The sequence below is a fragment of the Bacillus rossius genome, chromosome 12 (genome assembly GCF_032445375.1).
Source record: "Bacillus rossius redtenbacheri isolate Brsri chromosome 12, Brsri_v3, whole genome shotgun sequence".
Taxonomy (NCBI): Eukaryota; Metazoa; Arthropoda; class Insecta; order Phasmatodea; family Bacillidae; genus Bacillus; species Bacillus rossius.
In genome coordinates, this window is record NC_086339.1 from 9,342,935 (window position 1) to 9,370,113 (window position 27,179).

At 37.7% G+C, this 27,179-nt stretch overlaps 1 protein-coding gene across 1 annotated transcript in view; it reads right to left on the minus strand.

Annotated features, from left to right (window-relative positions):
• Positions 1-1,354: 1,354 nt before the first annotated feature.
• The window catches only part of LOC134537483 (ATP-dependent DNA helicase Q5-like), a 34,734-nt gene continuing 8,909 nt past the window's right edge, over positions 1,355-27,179 (minus strand). Inside the window, exons 2-13 of the mRNA XM_063377962.1 lie at positions 23,933-24,057; positions 21,993-22,157; positions 21,013-21,189; positions 19,673-19,843; positions 17,049-17,154; positions 13,736-13,847; positions 13,377-13,619; positions 12,508-12,705; positions 10,559-10,772; positions 8,350-8,541; positions 7,034-7,844; positions 1,355-4,095 (exon numbers count right to left, since the gene is read on the minus strand). Coding sequence (XP_063234032.1) covers positions 4,004-4,095; positions 7,034-7,844; positions 8,350-8,541; positions 10,559-10,772; positions 12,508-12,705; positions 13,377-13,619; positions 13,736-13,847; positions 17,049-17,154; positions 19,673-19,843; positions 21,013-21,189; positions 21,993-22,157; positions 23,933-24,057 — 2,606 coding nt within the window. The 3' untranslated portion in view covers positions 1,355-4,003. The remainder of the gene's footprint in view (positions 4,096-7,033; positions 7,845-8,349; positions 8,542-10,558; positions 10,773-12,507; positions 12,706-13,376; positions 13,620-13,735; positions 13,848-17,048; positions 17,155-19,672; positions 19,844-21,012; positions 21,190-21,992; positions 22,158-23,932; positions 24,058-27,179) is intronic.

Sequence of the window (27,179 nt, forward strand, 5' to 3'; positions counted from 1 at the left end):
AGTGCACAAGAAGACAAATACTACACCGCCAATGAATCAAACAAAACCACTTTATGTAAAATACACAGCCCACACGTTTCCAACAAACTTAGTATTACAGTTCGTACAAGAATACAAGCTGGCACTCATGCGTACATAATAACATGAAGTGTACAAAAGTTTACTCAACACAACAGTGGGGGAACACAACAGTCTGTTTGGGAACAATACTGTAAGAAGTAAAGGCATCACATGAAGGCATCACATGAAGGTACCACAAACAAATATCAGCATGTGATGTTTGGGACATTTGAACCATACCTATTTATGAGAAGGTTGGAGCGTATCACCAGGAATACAACCTCTGAAGTCTTGTCAGACAGATTGCTTTGGACATTTTCTTTGCAAGTTCCATTTTCCTGTATGCAAAGCAGCCAGTGATGCGTGGAATTATGTTGGTGATATATTCACGCCTGCATTCCATGCCAACTCAAGCACCACTGTACATTACTGTATTATTATTAAAGAGTGGAAAGCAGAAGTGATTATCTGCGCACAATCTCATGATCTGATACACATAATTCATTGTTTCATCAAAAAAAAAATATTCTTTATACATATCATACAAAACAAATTAAAATATTAACAAACAAAACATATCTGTACACACATCTGTTTAAATATAATACTTCAGTTATGACACAATATATTCTACAAGGTCATGACAAGTACAATAATTAACAAGTTTGGTCAAAATTAAATTCCTAATATGTGTATGTTTGTGTGTAGGTGACAAAAACATATTACAAAACATAGTAACGAACTCATAACATATCTTACATACTACAGTCAAACCTCACTTTCCAAAATTTATCTGCATGTCTTATTGTCTGTACAAATCAGTAAAATTTCCGCTCAGGGGATCTGACTGTATTAAAAATATTTTCCTACCAAATGAGTTTTCTATAAAACATGTGCTGTAAAATAATGGTTTGGATGACTATTGTTTTTAAGTTGGAACACAAAACAATTCTAAAGCTATGGAAATTATTTCAGCAACATCTCAAATATACACTCAGATCCATAAAATAAATAAAAAAAAACTGTTTCAAAACATCTGCTAGTAGGTGATGCACATTACAGAAAAATAGCCGCCTTTTGCAAAACCTGTACAAGACAGCATCACTGACAACATGAACATTTAAGTACTGTACACACATTTTCCCACACATGACCAAAGATTATATGATTATTGAAAATGCACAGTTTAGTTTATAACAGTCTTTTAGCACCCATGAAAATCAGCACATACTGTAAAAATAATACAGTTTTGGATCCACTATGAGTCACAAGATACTATCGGCAGTTTAGAGTGTAACGAAAAAAAAAAAAAATCAGGGAAATTATTTGAGTCGGTTACTGAGCTAATTTGGAAACGCATGGACACCAACACACTCCTTGAATACGAGCTCATCGTAACAAATGTTTTAACTTTAAGTACCACTGCAAGTGCAACCAGTGATGATAAAAATGAAGTGTTAGAAAAACCTTCTCAAACAAGGGCTGGTTAAGAGTACTAGAATGGCAGCCTCGTTGATAGGCTAAACATCTCCACCTTCAACTACTGATGACTAAAACTGCAGCGTGACAGAAGGGGATTGAAGCCACATCGTAAAATACACCAGACTCTGACATATAACTTCATTACTTCACATCCTGATACAAAACTTTAACATGACCTACAGTCACATAAAAACTAAAATACTGAAATTGCAAGGCAAAGTTTGAAATGACAAAATTTATTTTCAAAATGAAAAGAAATAAAAGCACAAATTATTAGTCAAATTATTGGCAGGTATTGTCTCACTCGAATAACCGTATTGTGAATGCATGCTGCACTGAACAAGTACTATCTAGTGTAGTAACCACTCCTCTTTCGCTGGAGATGGAGCATGCTAATCTCGCTCCATTGCATGTGCTAAAGCAACTGCTGACTTTCAGGGTGGAAATAAACACAACTACACAGAAAAAAAAACACACTGCAAAACAACATTTCTTCAAATCTAGTTGTTCAGTTAACTTGGAAAACAATAATCAATTTTACAAACAGATGAATAAAACTTTTTTTTTTTTTAATTTTCATTTATCAAAAGTTCTATTAAACAAAATCAAAAATATACAATAAAACTTTTTTTTTCCTTTTAATATGTTTCTCTGTTTTAAGTTTAAATTTCTAAGTAGGTTTTCTTGAGAAACTTCTTGAACGATTCACTGTACTTAAATCTACAGTGAAGTATTAGGTAACTACTCGTACACGTTACATCAAAAGTGAGAGACAGAAATAAAAAATTCAGACGTGCACCTGGGCCAATATTTGTTATGATAAATTTGTAATTGCTGCCTGATTGGTAATTTCAGTAACTCAAGCTGGCCGAAACAGTTAAGCTCATTACTAGAACGTGATAGACCATAAGCAGCAAATCTTGAAATATGCAAAAAAAAAAATGTAATGCAGTGAAAGTTCTTTAATTCAACATGTTCAGAATCACACAACTATCAAACGTCAATGTAGCTTTAAAGGGAATAGAAAGAAAAAAATACACATAAGGTTACTGTTTAAGAAAAGGTTTTGACATCACAGTGTGTCTGTGATTCAGATCTCTTATTCAAAAAAATCATTATGGATATGTACCAGTGATGTGAAATGTAACTCACTAGAAAACAGGAAAAATGACAGTAAAGATAAACTCTGAGCAAACTAAAAATGCCAGAAAAATAGTCCTGGCGGCCAAGATCAACATTAGGCACCCACGCGAACGGCTTGATAGAATACCGGATTAAACTGTATCTCTCAGTGTAACTTCTTGGAAACAGGTTTTATTCAGAAATAGTACCTAATCAAATGACAGATTTTTTTTTTCTTAGTGGTATTCGAAATTTTTTTCCAAGCGCATGCACATTCACACTACTGTTTAAATAACAGTTCATTAAAACAATGCAAACTCTTCCAAAAAGCTGAACTTGTCACCACCAGTCAAATAAAACAAATATGTACCCTTCTGTGAGATTTGTTCTAAGTGAAGGTCAAGAAATTAAAGTGATGTTGTTCTGAGTACAAAACAACAAGAGAGAACTAGGTATTTTGAGGTGATCATCCATGTTGTCACTGCCTAACTTAATAAATAACACACGAAAATGTGTTACACTTTAGTAATCATAAATGAATCAGTAGCTATATTTCATTAGTTTACTTAATATTTAGAACAAGATTTTGTGGTTTTATTTTCAAGCAAATATCTTTAACAAAAAAAATAACCAGGATATTTTGGTGTTATGTATTGGTTTTATTTTTTATTAAGTAAATTTATTAAAAATGATAGCATATTACTGAACAAATATGACTGTGCAATAAATACTACTTCATTTATTTACTATGGCTAAAACAAATGGTTTGATGGTGGCTATCACATTAAAAATTTGCCATCCTGTACCTTGATTCCCATACTGAAAACTTTAAAAAAAAAAGCCAACCATTTAGTGAAACAGTTGTGCGATGATTGTATCATCTGTGCTTCCATGACTAAACATGCTGCATTGTATCTAATACAATTGTTTTGCTCTTTCTAACATTTTCCAATATCATTTTCAGTGACTTTACGAACTACAATACTTTCCTTTTGCAAAAAAAACCTGTGAAACATGTTCTCGAGAGTTTATTTAGTTCATGGAATGAAAAAAAAAAAACACTCTACACATCCACATGTAGCACATTTTACATGTCTTCTCATCCAGGTACAGATAAAAACACTTCCTCAACTTTCTCCAGACTTTCTCCACACAGTTTACTTAATACCCGATGCATGCAGGTAGGTGCAAGAGGAACAATAACGTGTGTCGCAGCGCCCAGGCAAACATATTACGCCAAGCCTGATAAGGTAACTCTGAGCGTCTGAGCCTTCCCAACGCCCAGTGGCAGCAAGGCATTCCCTACGCGTGGGAATTTCCCACTTAGAGCGAACAGTCTTTAGCTGGCGGAAGCCACTATGTCTGCTTCTGTCTCTATCAGCTTGTGCGATTTGAAGTACGCATGCACAAACTTCTTGACGCTGGCTTCCCCTGGAACATACAATACAACACTCGCTACACAAAGTCTACACACGACCACAACTGAACATGAAGAAGCAATGTCCTGTGGCAGTGTGTGCTGAAGCCTCGTGATTAGGGACAAAATTTTATGGTTTCATTTCTAGGACAATTTCATTTTTAAAACAGGAGATTTTAGTGTTACTGTACTTATTTTAAAGATTGACCTTATATATATATAAAAAAGTGTATTATTCAACTAATATGGAACTAAAAATTTTCTAGTACTTATTTTACTAAAATAGGCTAATTTTTTGACACTTAATGCACTTATACAGTAAAGTTATTAGTTAGTAATAAGCATTTCTAGAACAGAAATCTTCATAATAACCAAAATTAATCGGAAATGTTTATGTGTTTGAAACATGTGCCATCATTAATGTATAAACTTGTTACAAATGTAATACATGCAAGATCAAAAAAATATGTTAATATTTTCCCAATCTAATCAGGTCATATATTTTAGTACAAAATTCATGCTAAATAAATTGCACAGTCAATGACTATACCAAGATAAAAAAAAATTTTTTTTTGTAATTTGAGTAAGGTTTTGTCAAAAGGCTTATTGATTTAACGTTTTTAGTTAAGTTTCAATATTAAATGATGTATTAACTTGCTTTTTGACGTTGGATATTTTTTTGAAATGTTTTGCTGTGTTATTTCGGTTTTATCGCAATTCACCGAATAATCTTGTCCCTACTCGTGATCCAAGCCTCACGCTCGCCAGGAAACGAAGCCAGAGCACAACTGAAACAAACTGGGTATTACCTACGGCAAGACGAGCACAGAGCTTGTACTCGCCTCAAGTTTATACCCACTGTAGATCCTGTTGGTAAGAAAAACAGAACATTACTTATAATTAGAGATACGGAAATTTCGCGCATTCATTTAGTCGCAAGTTAGAATGTAAACCTTCACACTCTTGCTGTGTTAATGATAGGCCAGCAGTTATTTGGACACGCCCCTCTACGACCGTGAGCCAATGATGCCCAGCTAGGAGAGAAGTAAGCGAATCAGCTATTGCCAATTAACAAGGATAACACTGCTCTCACTATGAAATCAACGATAAGCAAACATCGGTTTAACACACCTATGACTTTGAATTCTACCCTGAGGCCAGACAAATTCGCGAAATTTCCGGGTCTCTACTTATAATTACTGTAATAAAATTGTAACAACCTACGTTGCATGTTCTGTGATTTTCTGGTGAACATGTCTCTTATGATCAGGAACAAGATTATACAGTGAATTGTGATGAAACCGAAATTACACCAAAACCAATGTCAATACACAGCGTTAACACAGAAATGCAAGTTATATCATGGAATTAAGCAGCATTTAACCAAAACTTATTTAAAATAAAATAAAAAGTAATGTTTTAATTTTTTTAAATTCAATTCATGTCATTATTTCTTAACAAAAATTGTATCAAAATACATAAATTTAAAAAATATTAATTTAATTTGGTTAATTGTGCATATCTTATTGAATCACTTTTAAACTAAACCACAAACGCTAGCCAACTTACTTTTAATGTTCTGAATATAATTATTTAGACCAATTTCTTACAAATTATTATATCGTAAAAAATGCAGCATACAAATACAGTATTTTAGTAGAGTAAGTATTATAAAACAGTATTTATAAGGGAAAAAAAAAACATTGAAAAAAAGACTTGTTTCCAGCATCAGCGAGTGGGACAATTGTTTCGCCGGGGTTTTGATGGTGGTAGTCCAAATCTAAAAAATTGAGAAACGTCCACTGCATGTTTTTTGTGAGATTTTGCAAGGCAGACAAGAACGGCTCATGGCAGGCGTGATCCGGAGTCTCATTTTCACTGAGTCACTTAACGGCCTAAGTGAAAGTTTTTCTCGTACTAAGTACGGTTTGGACATTACTTGCCCTAGTAAATGTTGCAAATTGTGTGGCACTGGTTACCATATATATATATATATATACTGCAGGAATTTTGCCATAAGATTTATATTTGGTTTTCAACTGTTTGTTACATTCAAAGACAAAAAAAAAGGACCATGTTTTTCAACTGGCAGATTTGGCAGTATGAAAGCACTGTGAGACCCTTTATTTAGTTGCGTGTTCTGCAGACTGTTGCGCGACTGATGATGGTTAACCTCAACAAGTGCTGGACACCAGCGAGCAGCGTCAAGAGGCACGTCTGTCTAAAGCCAAGCTTCGCAAAATAAGAACTTAGGAACTGTTATAGTTGGGACAGGAATTAGTGGTAGGGGTTTAGCACAAATATGAATCTTCTACTTAAGCTCAAAATAATGTACAAAAAAAGGAAACTAAACTAGTTGTAGCATGAGTAATTATTTTGTAGATTTTATACAAATAGATAAATTTCACTTTAAACCAATAAAAAGGATTACGATTTTTGTATTGGAAATGGATGTAGTCAATACTTAAGTTTTTGCTCTGTCATGTGAAATCAGGAGTTATTTCTTTTTTAGCAAGAAGTCTGGTTTGTAATTTAATTGTGTGGTATTAGTGAACGGCTAAATCCTGGTCGGTTGTCGGGATTGCATTGTCTCACCAAAGTTAAGCGCAAGATATAGCGAAATAAAAAAAAAATATTACATACTCTGCTCTGGAGAATAAAATAAACACTACAAGAGTAAACCACAAAAAGGTTACAAAAAAAAATTGGATATGGAGGAGGGTGCATGAAAAAATGGAGATCGAGAGGAAAAAGATATAAAAGAGAAGGGTGAAAAAAGATTCTACAAGTTATTGAGGAGGAAGGAATACCGAAAGGAGGATGAGGGTGAGAATGACTCATAAGTGAGGTGGATAAACAGGAGAGGAAAGATAATTACAAGCGATAGTTGATGGAAACGGGGGAGTGTAGGGAATGCAGGGAGAGGGTCGGCGAATGAAGGCGCGTGGTTACCCGTGTCCTGCTGGGTCTGCAGCAGCTGGTGAGACAGGTGGCGAGCCAGCACCTTGAACAGGTCCTTCCCGGAGATCCTGTTGTGCTTGTAGAAGGGCATCATGTGCTTGACCACGCGGTCGGCAACCACCTTCCTGTCGAGTGCCGGGCCGGCCGCCTGCCGCGCCCCCTTGCGCTGCCCCTCCCCTCCCTCGAACAGCTCCGCCAGCTTGCGCTTCCGCTCCCCCCCGCCGCCGCGTCTAGCTACGCACGTGCGCGGCGCGCTGATGCGGTTGGAGCAGACGGACGACGACCCGTCACTGTCGCTGGGGCTGCCGCTCGAGGCGGAACCTTGCCGCGACGACAGAGACAACCTCGCCTCCTCCGCTTGCAGCATCTCGATATCCCGCTTCAGGTCCTCCTCCACGCCGCTCGCGGCCGCCGGTGGCTCTTCCGCCGTGCTCTCCTCCTCGGGCTCTGGGCCGTGGGCTCCCGCGCCTCGCTCGTCGCCCTCGGCTTCTGCCGAGTCCCCGGACGCAGTGCTGTCGGATCTAGCGCTCTTGAGGTAGGAGGTGAGGGTCTTCTGGCGACGCAGGTCTTTCTTGACGCTGAAAGGCTCCCGTCGGGGACGGGGTGTCTTGTCGGGGCGGGCGTCCGGCTTCTTGTCATTCAGCTTCATCAGCTGGGAGGCTGTCATGATGGTGAAGCCGGACGCCTGCTTCTGCTGTAGTGTCTCCACGGTCTTGTGAAGGCTTGTATCTTCCTTCGGCACAAACGACTTGAGCACTTCGTGGACAGTCATCACCTCTGTGGCTTTCTTCACTTCATTCATCTGCAACCATGACATTACTGCACTTAACACACTTTGTCCACCACATTAAACTGGTAATTTTGCCCTACCTGTTATCAGCTGTAACTGCTTTAAATGTACGAGCACTGGAAAATACAATCAAGATGGTGGACACCAAACCTCAAAGAATGAGGGTTGAAGATGTGTTATCAGTGAGAAATAGCTATTAGAATGACGGAAAAGCAAAGACATGACAGCTCCACAGAAGCGCTAGTAGACAGGAAACTGAGAGGGGAAGGAAGAAAGAAAGAAGAAAAAGAAGAAATTTAACAAGGAAGGGAGGGCAAGAAGAAGACTTCAAAGGAATTTGAATGCACAGATACCAACTTTAGGACAAAACATGTTGATAGCTCTAGAGGGAACTTAGGAAGAACATGTCATTTCCAGATACATAAACGATCAATTGGACAGAGCACAGACGTACCTGAGGATGGGTGTAAAGCAACGGGAAAGAGACAAGGACCACGGTGGAGAAACGCGACCGTACCAGCTTGGACATGTCCTTGCGGTAGAGGGAGGACACAGTGTTCTTGGTGAAGGCAAGGCGGTACTCCATGTCGACGGCGCACTGCTCTATGTCGTCCCGGGACAACTGCAGTTCCGGGGCGTCCACCTTGCGGCAGCGCTCGTAGTTCGACAACAGCCTATCGATCAGCAGCGTCAGGTAGGTCTCCCTGATCTGCCACAAACACAGACAGTTACTGATGTACATACTCTTTAAATAAATAAAAAAATAAATAAATAAATAAATAAACAGGGTGTTTACAGAAGTGACAAAATCAATTTTAGTGACTTTTTAGTGACCTTTTCAGTGACTTTAACTGACCTAAATGGCAAAAAAAAAAAAAAAAAAAAAAAAATCGGATTTTTTTTACTTCGTACTTTTTACTAAACTAATTGACACTTTTACAAAAAAATTACACATTAGGCATAAAAATTATGCCTAAGAACTACCAATGACCACCAAATTTATTATTACATGTACAGATGTACTTGGTTTGGATAAATCATCTTGATACCATGCTGTGTCTCTGTTGTGTGTTTAAGGATAGTTTACTGAAGAAATTTATTCTCGACTGTTTAGCAGAAAGAAAGCCAGCCACTAACTGCGAGTGACGTTTCCCTTTTTCATGTACTTTTACCGAGTTGACCCCTGCATGAGAAACATCAAAATCTGTCTTACAAGTACTGCAATGAGCTCTGAATTTGTCACTTTCAACTCGCCTTAACCACATTTTCCACGTACTTGCAAAACGGTTGGTCATACCAACTTTCTTGAAAGCTACACTTCCCTGGCATTTTAATTCAACCTTAAGAGCCAACTGGCCTATTTACATTATAGCGAAACCTGTGGTTCAAGTCCAATTTAGTGAAAAACCAACTTTAAATTCTATAACACAAATTAAGGTTCATTTCTCACAAATTTCTGTTTATCCATTGATTGGGCTAGTTTTTTTTTTAATTTTATTTCGAAATCGCAAAACAGGTTTAGCACACATTTGTACGTAATTTGCGGCACTATCACATTTCTTAGATTTTCGGCAATGTATATGCAAATAAAGATCACGAACACATAAACAAAAACACATTTTGAGTTATTTTATGACACACACGAAGTCCCGTGTCCCGTACATTACTACATAGATAAGTTCCCAGTGCTATTAATTACGTAAGTTTTTACGTAAGTGTGACAACAAATAGATGCGGAGGCGGAAAGCATTGTTATCGTAACAAGTTGTACGTACCATTTATGGTTTGAAAACCTCTGAATCCTCGTACAAACACGAGACTATTTATACGTCAGGCAATGCTAGACTCGTACGGCCTGTGCCCTAAAAACGAAACAACGAAAACGAACATAGCACGACAATCAGCTTGGCATGGCATTAAAATTCACCAGTGCGTTTCATGGTATCTTATTTCAGCACTTTGTTCTTCTATTGCAGGTCAAACCATACTAAAGAAAGAAAAATACTGCTGTGCCAATTACACAGTCACTTATTGTCCAATAAATACACGTGAAAATACGTCAATAGAAATATTTTTCGTGAGCTTGTACCGAATTCCGTGACTTTTTAGTGACTTCGTGACCTCGCATCAAAATTCGTTACTTTTTCATTACTTTCGGGACTTTCGTGACTTGTAGACACCCTGATAAATAAATAAATAAATAAATAAATAAATAAATAAATAAATAAATACCTAAATATATACAGTTTTAAACATAAAAATACAATTTTAGCCTGCAATTGGAAAATTATTTATTTTGGCATTCACAGTACTTTGCTGTTTCAGTGCAGATAAATTGAGTATCAAGTGACTTTTTTTTGGACTTTTATGTATATATTGTGACTTTGAGGCATAGTGTACATAAGAAGACTGTAAATTTCAATTTACAGCTCTGGTAGCTATGGTAGTGCCACTAGCATCTGCTGGCACAGTGCCGGCAATCAACGGTCAGTTATTGTTTTATTTATGTCCAATCGTGCAACCACAGCATTGAGATTTTACCCTGAGTCCAGCCAGAGCAAGGGCAAGAACAGTCAAAGGACGTGACAGACGTCATTCATCAATAGGACGGGTTACAGAGGATAAAGAGAGAGAAAGGGAGAAAGGTAAAGGTACAAGGGTAGGAGAGAAATAAGGCTCTCGACATGAGGACGGACGACCAAAGCAGCAGCCAAACGCGCACTCACCACGAGGGTGAGACCGTTGATCTTGACCGTGGTGGCGTCTGCACTGCGCACCCTGGCGTGCTTCGCCGAGTCACCATCCTCCTCCACTCGCTTGACGTCTGACGAATTCTGCCTGCGTATCGCGAACTGCTTGTGTATCAGCTCGCTCATGGACTTCTTAAGTTTGCGTTCGTCGTCGTCGTACGAGCCGTCTCGCACGTAGTTATCCACTTCTCTATCACATACAAAAAGATAAAAAATACATATATATTAATTGCAATTTTTTTTTGAAGTTCTACGCAGGATAGAAATTTAATCACAGTGAAAGGTCTTCGATTCAGCAGATAAGCGACCACAGCCATACCAGATTAGAAGAGAGACAAGATATTGCAGTTTTATTTTTAGCCCAATTTTATTTTTAAGACAAAGAGATGTCTGTGCTATTTTTTTTAATTTTTTAATAACTCTGTTTATTCATAAAGATAGCACAATTTTAAACAAATACGACACATTTCTTGTTCAACGATACTTACTTCACTAAAACATTGTTATTTTGATTGATTCATGATGTGTTTTTACAATATAATACTTTTGTAATAAGCATGTCTAATAACAGGGTACAATATAAATAAATCAGCAAGTATATACATGTTTGAAAAATGTTACAATGTCATAATGTAAAAATTAGTTACTATTAACAATTATTGCAATAAAAAAAAACAGGCAAAAATGTTTTTCCAATATATTTAGTACATATATTTTGGTACTATCTCCATGCTAAATAATTTAAATTAATTGAATTTAATGTTTTTATTTAATATGCTAATTAATTTTATGATTTTTTGGGGTATTTTGGTATTTTATGGTGTATTAACTTTGGTGTTATATCAATATCATGTATTGACATGTCTTTTGGTGTTATTTTGGCTTTATTGCAATTCACCATATAATCTTGTCCCTACAGATTTGCGATTTTGCAGTGTTATCGAAAGTCATATAGTTTGAAATGGTAATACCAACAGTGAAAATTAGAAAATGTGATTTGCAACCAACTAGAAAACAGTAAACATATATAGAAAAAATTAAATAACTGACCGTAATGATAATCCCCGGGGCCCTAAAAATGGCTGCAGCGCAATAAAGCCACCTGGCATCAAAGAACAATAGCCAAAATCCACTCAAAAAAAGGTATTGATTCTTAAATACATACTTGAAAAAGAAACGAAAGCCATAAAACACCCACACCATATTATCTTGTTTCTAATCATTGGGTAAAATGGCATTTCAATAATTAACAGTTTAATGTTTTGGTTAGGTTAGTAACATTAAAAATTTGGAAACAACGTATTAATAGTTGCTTACGTACGTTTCATCATTTAGTGTAAATAACAAGGAAATAAATTCAAAAATTTAACTAATATATTGTCTATAATATAATGTTTTAATTTTGATCCTTTAAATAGTTTCCTTACATCCTACTAATATTTTAAGTTTTTTTAGAAAATTGTCTTCTTTCCTTTTTCAACAGTTATTTGATTTTATACTATTTATAGGAATAAAGAAAAAGTATAAAAATAAAACTGATAACACTAAAGTCTGTTTTAAAAAAAAATTGAAATAAAAAAAAATAAAACCATAAAAACCTGTCCTTAGCAATAAGTAGAGACATGCAAAATTCGCGGATTCATTTCGCGATAGGCTAGCATCAAAACAACTATACCTTCGTACCGCTACTGCGATTGGCCCACATTTTATCCGGGGAACTGTGAGCCAATGGGAAACACTAAACCAAGAAAGTGCCGAATTACGGACAGCCTAGTTGAGACGTCTCACGCGTCAGTAGCCAATGAACAGGTGTCATTTCCGCGAGTATTTAAAGGACTGTGGAGTCTATCCTAGAGGTCAATGAATCCGCGAATTTTGCAGGTCCCTAGCAATAAGGTTTCAGTGCACAGTCCGTGCCGACTGACCGTTCCTGGCCCTTGCGGCCGCCGCCGTACAGCTCGTCTCCGTCGCCGGTGAGCCGGTAGGAGCCGCGGAAGACGGCGCTGCTGTTGAACTTGGAGATGCTGGCGGCCAGTGACGCGGCGTCCTTGCAGGCGTCGCATTGGCGCTGGCAGCTGGGCCGCTCATCCCCGAAGTACTCGGCGAACACGGCGTGTCTGCACCTGCACGCACACGCTCTCTCTCTCTCTCTCTCTCTCTCTCTCTCTCTCTCTCGCTCAAATCACGCCCTGGGAAGGACTCGACACCATTACCTGCACGATCAGCAGATCAACAAAAAAATATACATTCTCTCATGTTTTATCCATCCCACAATTCACAGCACCGCTGATGGAAAGCCACTTGACTAAGGAGAAGAAGTGTCTATCGTCAGTAAGAATCACTCGTGTGTGAACCGAGGAACAAGAAAAAAAAAAAGGAAAAAAAGAAATCAAAAGTGATAGTAACAAAAAAAATTGAAATTATGATTCTTTGCCACCAAACAGCAAGCAGGAAGGAGATATAGAAACAAACACACACTGATCGACACGGAGAGATGTAGATAGAATAAAAAAATTGGGTTATAAAATACATGGTTATGAACAAAAAAGATGTGTAGAGTGGAAGGATTTCCAATAGTTCTCTAATCAGTAAGTTTACTTAAAATTAGAGTTGCTCTTTATTTTTTTCAAACTAGTATCTCACAAATTACAGTGTCATCCTTTTCGTTACCTCATCAATAGCACTGTAACAATAAAACATAAAACTTTCACTGAGTATAATTATTTTTTAACGACATGCTGCACGGTAAAATCAGAAGAGCGCGGTTCGACGGAAGCCGGCACCCCCCACTCGCCTGCTGGCCTCGCAGTAGTGCTGCACCATGAACTCGAAGCTGCGGTAGGTGGCCTCCGCCTGCCGCTTCTTGGCCTCGGAGCCGGCGCGCCCCACGTCGTTCTTCAGCAGGAAGTCCAGCGCGTTCCTCTCCCGCCGCGAGTAGTAGATGCGGCAGCGCGCGGGGAGGCCGTCCCTCCCGGCGCGCCCCGACTCCTGGTAGTAGCCCGCCACGCTCTGCGGCACGCCCCAGTGCGCCACGAACCTGCGCACGGCGCGGTCTCACGTTTCCCACCCGCCGGCGCTCCGGAGACACGGGAATGGGACGCTCCAACGCGGGGACAGTCGTCACAGTAGACCGCCGACCGGCGGGGTACGCACCTCACGGAGGCCTTGTCCACGCCCATGCCGAAGCTGACGGTGGCAGTGATGACGCGGTACTTGCCCGCCATCCACCCCTCCTGGATCTCCGTGCGCTCGCGATCCCTCAGCCCTTGAAACAAGCAGGAAAAATTTCACATATTCCACGTTCCAACCACCGCCTCAACATCTTACGACCAGCGGCACTGGGAATTACTGCCTCCAGGCGGGACATGCAGAAATGTAAAGGACTCTACAGCGACTCACATGGGGAGGGTCCGAGTCAGGGCTTACCGATTTGGCTTAAACCGCGCAAGTGGAGCAGGTAGGTGTCCCTGTAACATCTTAAAATATCTCGCCTGAGTGGACCCTAGGAAGTGAAAAAAAAAGTTCTTTGAAAATATAAAGTAGAGTTTAAGGAAAAATGTTTTTTTTTTTTTTTAATTACAGACAAGACTCGGCAGAAGCCGATTTTGCCGATATTTGGTAGAATCTGAATTTCTGACGATTCACGATACGCTTGTTAATTTTCAGCCAATTTATTGAAAAATGAAAGTGCCTGTCATAAATTAAAAATCCACCAGTACCCTTTTCACTTTTCATACTTCTAGATACTTTGAACTCGCATAATTTCTTAGCTACTTGTGTCAGCCATACATATCATATCTTTTAATAACATTCTTGAATCTAATAAATCGTAAATAAATATATCACCAGCACGGTAAAGTTAGATGGAACAAAAACTTGCTTTATTTAGAGCATGGCTACCACTACAGACAACGGAAAATACCAACTGTTTGAACTGCAAAGAAAAGTCTGTACTACCGAGACGGAGACATTTTTAAATTAACTTACTTAAGTTTTTAAAATTGAATAAAAAAAATAACCAAAAAATATAGGACTTCACATAATGTAAATTACACTACCGTTTCCCATGCAAAGTGACCACATGAAAAAAATGTTTGTATAAATGTTTGGTACCGTAAATTTTTGCCGCTACGTTCATTAAGATGATATTGAAATTCCCTTTCTTGAATTGTAAACATGTAAGCCAGCCTCACAATTTTGCACATTTGAACTTAATTTTTTTTTAAATTTTGTGTTTTGTTTAAATATATTTATTTTTTAAAATTAATAGTTTAATATTATGAGGAATAAAAAAAAGAAGGAAAAAAATAGTACCAGTGGGTATCGATTCTGAGCCGTTGCTTGAACACTGCGCATAGTTGCTACAGAAATAGAATCTTAGAATTCCCTGACTTTTCCCTGTTTTCCAAAAATTTAAGAGAATAATTCCCTGACTTTCTTATGAAGTACATACCATAAATATTAACGTGCATATGATTAAATGTAATATAAAAATTTCAACATGAGGTAAAATACGTTTTTTTATTGTGTTATTATGACAGCAGAATTGCGAATGTGTTTTTTTCTTTAGACATGGCTGGTGAGAGCTCTTCGGCCCATATTGCTGAGTTGAATACTTTTGTAGCACAAAGTGCAGTATGCAGCATTTATGTTTTTAGCAGAGGGTTTGATATGCTGAAACTGTGACTCCTTGAGCCAATTCTCCTTAAAAGTAGTTTTCTTCAACATCTCTAAGCTAAAAAAAAAATTCCATATTAACATTTTCAGGTTAGGTTAAAAAATTATTGTTTATGAATTCTTAAAAAATATTACTACACAAATACAAAAACTATTACAAATTCACACCTAGCAATATAACAGGCCTACTTAGATAATTACAATAGCAGCATTACAACATGCAATACTCTTACATTCTTACAATGTTAACTAACGATTCTGGGAAAAAACATGTTCAGTTATGCATATTTTTTAATACACAATGTAAGTGTCACGCAACAGAACTCACGGATTATAACGGTTGAAAAAAAAAAGTAATTAAAAAACATAGAAAAAATGCAAAAACATAACCGCACACAAAAGCCACGTGTTTTCGTATCAGCTTGGTAGTTTTCAAAATGAGAATTGGTATTGCTTCTTTATCAAAATGCACTTTATTTTCTTATGATCGCATCAAAAACTAACTTCACCTGAAACGCCTTTAAATTCACGTGAAAATAGCCTTCAAAAGATAAACGACGCCATGCCCGTTCTGTAGTTCTTGAATGGAACGGAACAAAACACAAAGTCTCAAGGGCAAATTAAAAAGGATCAAAACACGAAAAAATGAAGGCCGGGTTCGCTAGTGAACAAACGAGTGCCTGGATTGGCCAGAAGTTATGGTGGTTGTAACAGTCTATTGCAACGGACAATCGTAGACCAAGTAAAAAAAAAGTTGCAGTTGCCGTGTGCCTTAAGCAGCAGCCTTTTAGCGGAGTCGTTCGGTAGCAGTATGAGCGCATCAAAACAAAGCTTTGTTTGAATTATAAGCAAATTTAAAATTTCCAGAATTCGTAGAATATTCCCTGACATTTCCCGGAATTCCCTGACCATTTTAATTTCCCTGACATTTCCCGGTTTTCCCAGTTTTCTAGACCTGTAGCAACCATGCCTGCGCCACGCCGATGACTTGAAAATTCATGAAAAAATATTCCTCAAACTCTACTTTATTTAAAAAGCATTTTCCTCGCTGCCCAGAACCTACTCAGGGGAGATCTTTTAGAACATTAAAAGGGGCACCTACCTGCTTCTACTCACACAGTTTAAGCCAAATAGGTGAGCCCTGACTCGGACCTTCCCCTTGTTAGTGCAGACGCTGTGGTGGTCGGGAGTAGGGTTCTGCGAATATTCGAAATTTCCGAATTCGAGTTCGAATTTTTTGATATTCGATTCGTCAATTTGAATCGAATTCATTTTACAATAATTCAACTTGTAAAATCTGGCCCGGATACACTAATTTATGATAACCCCTCCCCCCCCCCCCCCCCCAAAAAAAAAAAAATAATGTTTAAAATAAATTCAAATGGACAATTACATCTTCTTCCACTTACAAAAATTATACAGCGAAACCCCTTATTTACGTTACCGTTATTTACGTTTTCCTGTTATTCTAACCATTTTATTTTTGTCCCGTTTTAACCTCGACATATGATTTTTAAATTTTTTTTTTTTTAATTTTTAGAATATGGTTGTGCTTCTTCAATATAGTCTCACTTCAATTTTAAGTTACTTGATTTAAACTGTGAATTATATGACAAGTTTTTCAAAGGTGGTATGTTAACAATTTTTTAAATGATCTATGTTATTTTAATAAATATTCTCAAATTCGATTAGGAAAAAAAATTCGAAACTTGTGAATATTTTTTTGAAATTTGATTCGAACTCGAAAGTCACAATTCGCAGATGTCTGGTCGGGAGGGAGGGACGGCACCTGCGTGGTAGGCAGCGGCCGGCGTGCCGGCTCGAGTCAGCTGCGACGCCACGTTGACGGTAGCCTCCCGCGTGCGGCAGTACACGATGCCACAGCCCTTTTCCCCCTGCAAGCACGCAGCAAGCATCTCGCCCCTTGCCGCAACGTACACGCAAACAAACCTCAGACAAAAGACTGTAACGTGATTTCAAACCGTCACATTCCGACAGACTTAAATAAAGAAATAAATGGACGGTCTCCGGATAAAAGGTAACAAGTCACATTTTGGTGATTTTAAGTCAACAAGTCACTTAAACTCTTAAGTATACTTAGAATATGTAATGCATATTTAATCATTGGCGACTATGTTGGTAAATATGTTGGTAAATAAAAGATTAATGCAAGAAAAATTTAAGTATTTAAATTCAATTTTTATCTAAGAGTTTTTTTGTTTCTCCTGCAAAAAGTGAATTCTTGACTTGTTACCTTTTACCCGGAGACCGTCCAAATAAATAAAAATAAAAAAAAAGGTCAAACCAGTGGGCAAAGTGGCGGACATTGCAGAAAGTCAATGATTTTCTCAGGGTGCTCTTGTTTCACCCACCAATGCTTTTCATCACTGCTACATCACATGGTTTCACTCCTAATCCATCTCCAATGACCTTGGTGCCGATGAGTAGAGACAAGATTTTATGGTCCAATAATGTTTTCAAGGATTTCTGTTTTACTGTTTTTTTTTTTTTATAAAAGCACTTTTGTAATACTTACTCCACCAAAATAGTAGTAAAATGTGTAATTTATGATTAAAAAAAATTTGTAATACATTGTTCTAAAACCGATACGTTTAGAACAATAAAAATAAACTAGAGCGCATTTGAGGTTTAAAAATTATTTATAAAAAGATGCACAATAAAACAAATTAAATGAAAATTTCTGATCCATGGTAGAATTGTTTGTCTGGAAATAACCAGATTCCATGAATTTAAAACATTCATTTTTTAAATGATTATAATTAAGTTTTGGTTAAATGCTACTTCATTCCATGATATAACTTGATTTCAGTGCTATATGGTGTATTAACTTGAATTTCGGTATTATGCTGCATTTTGAGATGCTTTTCAACAATTTTTTTGGTTTTATTGCATAAACATTATTTAATCTTGTCCTTACCGATGAAACATGAAAACCCTAATTTACAATGGGGCACTGGGATTTGCACTTTGGTTACTTGAAATGGAGTGTGGTTCTTTGAGCAGAACAGCCATAAAAATGCATGAGTGGATGGGATCACAGAACCCAGAATCTGGCTTCCTGCATTATATGTCATGTCGTTCTAACTATCCTGCTGAGATTTTTGAATGCACCACTTTAAGAGAAGGGCAAGTTCTCTCGCCCCCCCTTTCTTTATTACAAACAGAATCTTGCATACACCTTTTTATAGTGGTTAAGATTATGCACTACTACATCATCTGGAAAAAAAATTATTTCACAGTCAGAGTGAATGCAGACTAGAACAGGATATTTTCCTCTAAAATTAATATCACTGGGGGATTTTCAAGCCTTTTCCCAAATTTCAAGTAAATTCCCTGACTTTTCCGGACCAATTGCAACATATCTGACATTTCCCTGATTTCCCCTTACTTTCTAGAATGTGGTTACCCTGTCTCTCCACTTTATTTATTTCTTGAAAATTCAAATAGAACCATGCATTATGTCATTACAGTGTAATTGACTATGTCATAAAACACTGAATAACATGAAATGCTTCCAGTCTGGGTAATGAAAAATTGAAGCATGATATGTGTTGCGTATGAACTAGTAGGTTGAAAATGGTGTGCAGAAAGTGACTAAACTTACGAATTGTAGGTGACAATGATCGTTTAAGGATACAGTTAACGGAAAAAATTTTCTAGTATTCAGTTTTTTTAGTCAGTCACATAGTGTGAGTAGGTTCGGTAGTTAAATGAAATGTTACAAAGAACTATGGGTGTGCCGTGCACACAATTCTGGTTGTTCCGATTCAAACTTCCCTGACATTCCAGAATGTGGACATCCTTTTCTAACTTGAGAAGCCCTGAATACACTCGCTGAACTCTTGAAGGATAATGCTAAACCTCAATAATACAAAACTCAGGGGACCATAATTTCATCACTTTGCAATAACTAGGTTTGCAATAACTAAAATATTAAAAAAATTAATCATTTTTATATGATTTAAAAATACAATTAAAATTAAGTTTAAAGTTTCACAAATAGTTATACTGCATTGAATGTTTTTTTTTTTTTTTTTTTTTTTTTTTTTTTTTTTTTTTTTTTTTTTTTTATAGGGATTGTATGATATAATTCCAAATCATTAGGAAAAATTAAAATTTCTAAATGAACCAAAGCAATGGCATCAGCATTATTTTAGCTGAAAATTTACATCGTTTCTTTTGTAAACTAACCATCCTTTACTGCATGTGATTGTTTACCCTAGGAACAAATGCACTTTTTTATATTACAAATGACTTTAGCACTTTAACACCTAAGTAATTTATAGGGACTATGAAAACACTTTGAATTAATGAGAGTTTTGAATTAAAATGGTTTATATTAACGAGGTATCACTGTATTGTTCTTGAAACCGAGACGTTGCGGCCACCCACCTGCTTGTACATCTCGATGCAGGCCTCCGCGAACGAGGCGAGATCCGCGTCCGGGTCGTCCATCGTGTCCTTGAACACCACCTCGTAGAAGAGGTTCGGGCGGAAGCACGCCACCTTGAACGTGGCGAACGGCTCGCGGAACTTCAGCAGGTTCAGGACGTCCTTGGTCACCTGCCACGAGACGGGACACCCGTGCGGACACAGCTCACAGACAACCGAGCTGAAGGGGAACATCCGAACAATCATACCGACTCCTCAGAAGTCGGCAAACCTGCTGTTCCACACTCTCTCACATAAAACACGATTCGTCAAGGTACAGCATAATTCCCTCAAGTAATCTGGGCACAATGTAAACCGATACTTCAGAGAAATAAAAGAGTCAGAAAGATATTAAAGCTTTGTTATTTTTTTTCTAATAAACAGGTGATAAATTGTGATTTCAACCATATGAACTAGACATCTGTGTCCAGGAGTTTTTCAAGTCAAGTCGAATTCTAGGGAAAAAAAAACTTGCAAATTCAAGTGGAGTCAAGTCAAGCAAGTTGCATATTTCATATACGTTTTCAGTTTAATTTAGTATACCAAAAAAATTCAATGCATCACAACTGCCATGCATGTAGTAAAAGTTCTAAATTACCAAGTTTCCTGAAAACCGCTATGGCTGAGATCATGTATCATTCATCTCAATACTGAAAATGCATTTATTTACCAATGCAAAACCTGAATTCTGCAAACTTCGTTACAACCTTACGAATTCTGAACGCAAAAAAAAATTCACAATTAATTTCACCACATAACGTACACATTACGTATAGATCCGTATCTAGAGGCTGGTAAAAATAGCTATGTATTGATCTAGTAGTCATTGCAGAGATATTCCGACGAAATATCCCAAAGTTCCTTCAAAATTTTCTTCAACTTCTTTCAAAATGATTGTTTACGTTTAGAAATTGAAAAAAATTAACAGAACGTTTCCGGTGCAAGTCGCAATATTTGATAAATTCAGTGCTTGTCAACTGCTTTCAACATTTCGATGGCTTAGAACGAAAACCTCGTATCTCAATTGTTGGACGAAAAATACGTTTTTTTATGTTTTTGGCTGGGAAACCTCGTATCTCACAAAATGTTTGGCTGAATGAAATAAAATGTGCATCCTACTGCTTTCTATCGGGGAAAAAAAAAGAAAAAAAGAAACCACGTACATCAGTAGCACGGTTTTTTCGTCTCTGCTGTAAAACGTGCATTTTTATGAGATACAAGGTTTTCATTCTAAGCCATCGATTTCTTTATGATGATGGATTGTGAAGCTTGACAGCAAAGGGGAAGAGTGTATCACTCACGGCGGCGCTGGCGGTCGCAGTTAGCGCGATCCAGGTCACGTCCGAGTAGCTGGCGCGCAGCTGCCCCAGCTTGATGTAGTCGGGGCGGAAGTCGTGCCCCCACTGGCTGACGCAGTGCGCCTCGTCCACCACGATGTACGACAGCTTGCCGTGCTTGTGGAGCTCCGCCAGGAGGCCCTGGGCACACACAATCCGTTTCCCCGACTAATGCACGCTCGCCGCACCTGTTTCACTCCATTCTATTCCCGGTCGAACCTCTCGTCTGAAGCAAGGTAGTTACAGACGGTAACACTAGAGATGCGAGAGGCTAATTTTCTGTTAAAAAAAATATTTCCAGGAAAATATAACTACGCATATTTATATACTAAACACAACCAACTTGCAGCTTGTCATTATCTCTTACCGCTCGTGGAAGCTCGCCCCAAAAGCAGAACATCACACTTGTGTATCCTAAATTTTTTTTTCGTCTGTCCGTGTCTTTATGGAAAGTAAATCTATTTAAAGCATGTATTTTCAGATCTTAAAAGATGTTTTGCTCTTATTTGAAGTTCGGTAAAACTACTGTACCATTTATCCGTAACTCCTTTCCATTTTTAATTTTTGAATTAATTGCCATAAAAACCATATTTCACTTTCAAAATTTTATTTTGGCTACTTTTTATATATTAATTAAATTCTGAAAATAATTTTTTTGGAATTAGGTTTACATTTAAATGCTTACTCTTTAAAAGTGTAGATTAGTTAACGTTTTCTCATCTGATCCACATTAAGCATTTGAATCCCATGCTTATTGGAAACTGTAATATACATACACTTAACTGATACATTCTGACAACCACCAACTAGTTCGACACACACCATCGCATCACGACTGTTACCAATTTAAAAAAAAAAAAAAAAAAAAACCATTACACTTCCGCAACAGCAGTCACCACGTGAACGTGCGTGGGGGGCTCGGGGGGGCAGAGCGACCGGCTGACCTTGAAGCTATCGGTGGACGCCTGCTCCGGCGTGACGTACAGCAGGCGCGTCTCCGGCGCCTTGCAGCGCAGGTCCGCCACCACGGCCGCCCGCTCCTTCAGCGACATCTTCGAGTTGATGGAGTTGGCCGTGATTTTCAGTTTCTGCAGGTGGTCTATCTGGTCCTGCTCACATGCCCCGCACACTCAGCCACCGCAGCAGTACAATCCCCGCGAGAAGGGGGAGAGAAGAGAGCGAAAAAGAAAAAAAAGGAGAAAAAGAAAGAAAAAGAAAAGAGAGAAATGGAAGGAAGAAGAACAAAAAGAAAAAAAAATCAGAAAACCAAATGAGAAGAAAAAGTAAGAGAAACAAAGTAAAAAGCGAAAGAGCTAGAGATAAAAAAGAGAGAGAGATAAAAAAGAGAAAGAGATAAAGAAAGACAGAGAGAGAGACAGAAAGATGGCGAATGGCGTGCACCTTCCCAAGGACATGTAAAGGGGAAGAGATAAAGAAAGACACAGAAAGGGACAGAAAGATGACAAATGGCATGCACAAGGACATGCGTACCGTTCCCTGTCTGTGTGTGGAACAAACAAGGGAGAGAGGACGAGAAGTCGGAGGAAGGCCCAAGCAAACACACACCACGTGGACCTAAAGCACACCAAAGTGATCGCGCTTGCGAGGAGCGGGACCCACGGCCGCCCATCACGCTCACACGAGACACAACACCCTAAGAGATGCAGAAGCCACGGGTTTGCAAGGGATGGTGGGTGAGGCTTGTAAAAAACAAAACCTACGGCTAACTGCGACACCCACAACACCATTCAGTCCTTGGTGAGGAATGTGAAACCAAATCTGAAGTTTGCCAGCTTGACAGGGCATATAGTGAAACCAGGAACCTCGCAAGTGACAAGCTGATGATAAAAGGATTCCAGAAAAAAAACTTAAAATGAAAGAAGATATATTACCTATTTTTAAATAGTACTCATTCAACTGGATAGGTAAATAATATGAAATTACAGAAATAACACATAAATAATTATTTTTAATCCAGTGTTTCAATGTTTCAATGTATCTTCCAACATACAATAAGATGAAAGTGAATGCACTGACACAAGTATTTATATTCAATAGCAAACACAGACATATACTCTTCAAAGAATTTTGTTAATTAACACCTTACACACATCTGTGTCCCACTATGCCACAAAATAGTAACTTTTCAGGAAAGCAAGTTCTCCACTTAATACAACTTTTATTTTTGTTTCTTTTCTAGTAGTAGGAACTGCTTTATGAAACATAATTCTTGAACTTCTTTAGTAAAAAAAAACGATATTTTCAATTAAATAGTTCCGATAATTTCCTAAAATAAATTTGTAGGTGGGAGGGGATAGTGTTGGTCTTATTATATAAAAATTTCTCTTAGGATAATGATATGAGTGCTCTATACCAATACATAAGAGAAAAAAAAAATTAAATCATGGACATGGGACCAACCATGTTCCATACAAAAATTGACTGTGTTCTTTACCATAAATTATATACTCATTGGGACTACAATGTGAATGTTATCAGTAGAGACCCGGAAATTTAGCGGATTCTTCTGGCCTCTGGATAGAATTCAAAGTTATGGGTGTGCTCGACCCATGTTTACTTTCCCATTGGTTGATTTCTTAGCGAGAACATATTGTTATTTGGCACTACCTGATTCACTTACTTCTCTCCTAGCTGGACATCGTTGGCTCACGGTCGTAGAGGGGCGTGTCCAAACAACTGCGCGCCAATCATGAACACAGTGCGAGAGTGTGAAGGTTTGCATTCTAGCTTGCGACTAAATGAATCCGCGAAATTTCCGGGTCTCTAGTTATCAGACTTAAAGTGACTGACTTAATCTTCAGGGTACCTCGTCGCCCACGCAATCAGAGGCGTGTTTTATCCGGCTGAGGAGACCTGCCCTCACCTTCATGAGTGCGATGAGCGGGGAGAAGACGACTGCCACGCGGTTCCTGCACAGCACGGCTGGCAGCTGGAAGCAGAGGGACTTGCCCGAGCCAGTGGGCATCGACACGTACACGTCGCGGTCCCCTGCAACAAGGCCGGTGTGTCGCTGAGACCTCCCTTCTGGGCCTCAAGTCCCATCGACAACGAAACGGTAACACACGACGGTTCAAATCATACATATTGGGGAAAAAGAACGGTCATGGACTCTCATGAGCATACCATCCCAGCACATTCCTGGAGTTGCTGTGGGGAAACCACTGAACTCTTGGAAGCATACCATCCCAGCACATTCCTGGAGTTGCTGTGGGGAAACCACTCAAATCTTGTAAGCATACCATCCCAGCACATTCCTGGAGTTGTTGTGGGGAAACCACTTGACTCTTGTAAGCATACCAACCCAGCACATTCCTGGAGTTGCTGTGGGAAAACCAGGATGACCAGACAAGGGATTTTAATTCATGCTTTAAAGCCAACATATGAAACTGACAAGAAATATTGCAGTATAGCCACCACGTATGTTCGAAATAAAATTTCACACTTCAATGAACGATAAAAGCCAATCAATAAAGAACAAAATGGAAGTTTGCACTGGACATTAAAAAAAGTAAAAAATTGGCTATGACTCTACTTTATTCATTATGCCTCTACCCCTCCCCCCTCGAGCACCATGATCGGCTCCGGGGACCGGCTAGACAGACAACCGCCCAGAGCCCCGCACCAACCCTTTCCATTTTAATTTTTGTTTGTCTATTTTTCTAAGAAAAATATGGACATTATCTAATAGGAAAAGGAAAAAATAAATTTTTATCACATTGTATTCAAGGTGCTGGTATATAACTTTAGATTTCACACTAAGAAACCTTCAAAGATTTTACTGCTTCATGTAATGACACAGTTACACTGGTGTTTCATCGTTGTCAATCATAAAACTAGTCTGAATATAATTTCTCAGGAAAATATCTATATTTCTTAAGAGGAATCCACAAAAACCTTTGTCAAAATTCGAGTTCCAGTTTGGTTAAATTTCCGGCAAGCCCCGCCCCTATCCATCATTTCTCTGGGGGGCTATTCCATAGCGCCAGGCCATCCTCCAAAATATAAGGGCCTCGCAAAAGTAAATGGTCCACAGGATCCCTGAATTCTAGGGCTGCCACTGTAGAGTACCCCGCTCCTCAGCAATTACACTCTGATGAGACATTTCCTCGTCCATCCTACCGGCTGTAAAGAAGTTTCTTTTCACTACGTATATGACAGGCCTCACAGTGAGCAGGCTACAAAGTTACGTATACTCTGCAAGAATTTTGCTTGTAATTTCAAATTCGCACAAACTAGTTTTACGTATACGGTAACCACATATAAATATATGATAGTCTGGGGACGGCCAAATTAAATTTTGTAGTATAATTTTGGTACATTTATAACTGAAATATTTATTACATTTTACTTGCGGTTAAAAAAAAAAGTTCTGTTAACTATAGCACTGCAGTAAAATAATACTAAGTAAGTTTGGTAAACTATGATAAAGAATTAGGAGAAACTTTAGAAATTATTCAGGGTTCGGTGAGGGAATGGGACAGGGGTGCAAGTCACTATGGTCACCCCTCTGGATCCGCCAGACCCTGAATGTACATTTACCCAATGTGCACTATAGTATTTAAAGTAAACTGTTGTTTACTGTTTCTGTAAAAGCTTAAGTAGAATACATTTAACTACCCTAAGTGTTCCGCAGAGTAAGATGGAGGCCTTGAGCAATTCACACATTCTCTTTCTTGAACTTATTGCAGGGTTTTTTTGAAATAAATTCCAGAACCCTTTTGAACTCATGTCAACTGGAGACGAAATATTATGTTTCTATTAGGGATGCGCCAAACAAATTCTGTAATACCATCAAGTCATTAGTATTCAAAAGATTTGATTAAAATATATATATATATATATATATATATATATATATATATATATATATATATATATATATATTTCAGGATGTAAAATATAGAAATCTTAACACCAGCACATTTGTAGTTGATAAGGACTGTATTATTTATATCTACAGAAGCTATCAAAGAAATGTTTGTATTTTTCACCAGTTGCAATGCTCTCTGAATGTTATTGCACCACGGGGAACATTTATGACAAAAAAAGACTATTTTAATTTAAAATGTAAATATACTTCTTTTTTAAATAAAAATTAAATGGATTGAATGTTTCTTCAAAACGTATGATTTTTTTTTTTACAATATTATTTTATTCTAGACTTTTGAGATCCAGATTTAAATTCGAAGCATGGTCTCTAGAAATGAATTCGAGATTTGCATTGACAAAAAGTGGATGATCCACATGTTTTGCACCCTGGTATACTCCCAGAAAATTTGTCAGTATCTCCAGCAAAATAGTTCTTCAAATTGATGTCTTGTAAAAAGTTGTATGTTTCAAACTGGTGGCTGTTAAAATTAGTTTATTTTATTTTAACCACATTAGAGTAATTAGCATGATGAAAACTTTTATATTTCCTAGAAAATCAAAAATTTTCACCTAGTTTGACCCAAGCCTACAGGTACATGCCGAAAGGATAATGAAAGTAGATGGCTGGGATACCAAAAATGTTCATTAAGAAACTTGCTGCAAAATATAGTGTAAAATGTTTATTACACATATTTCAATTCATTCATTATTTATACTATAATATTCTGGCGAACAAACAACCAAGAACTAAATTCCATTCTTGTATTACGACAAAGATCAATAAGAACAAACTAAATAAACATTTACCGGGACATTGTAAGCCACTCTTCAGAAAACTGAGCATCCTTCTTGTACCATATATTATATATACAATTCAGTGCTATATGTTTATAAAATACACACATTTCATACAAAACAAATTGAAGGATTCACACACACAATACAAGGCATAAACAAAATGTACAAGTAAAACTGGTAAACCCATACCAGCACGTCAAATTCAGTACATCATAGAAGAAAACTACAGAACAACCTACTGTAGAATCTTAAACAAATAAAAAAATTTCAACACTTTAAAGGTGTTTTTAACTTTCTCTACAAAATTGTTAATAGTGTGAAACAGAATACCTAAAAAAGACAACTTTACTTCTCACCTTAAAACTTTGTTAATAAAAAAAAATTCTTTCCTTTCTCAACACTATTAGAATGTTTGCAAGATTTAGTAATTAGCATATTATAAA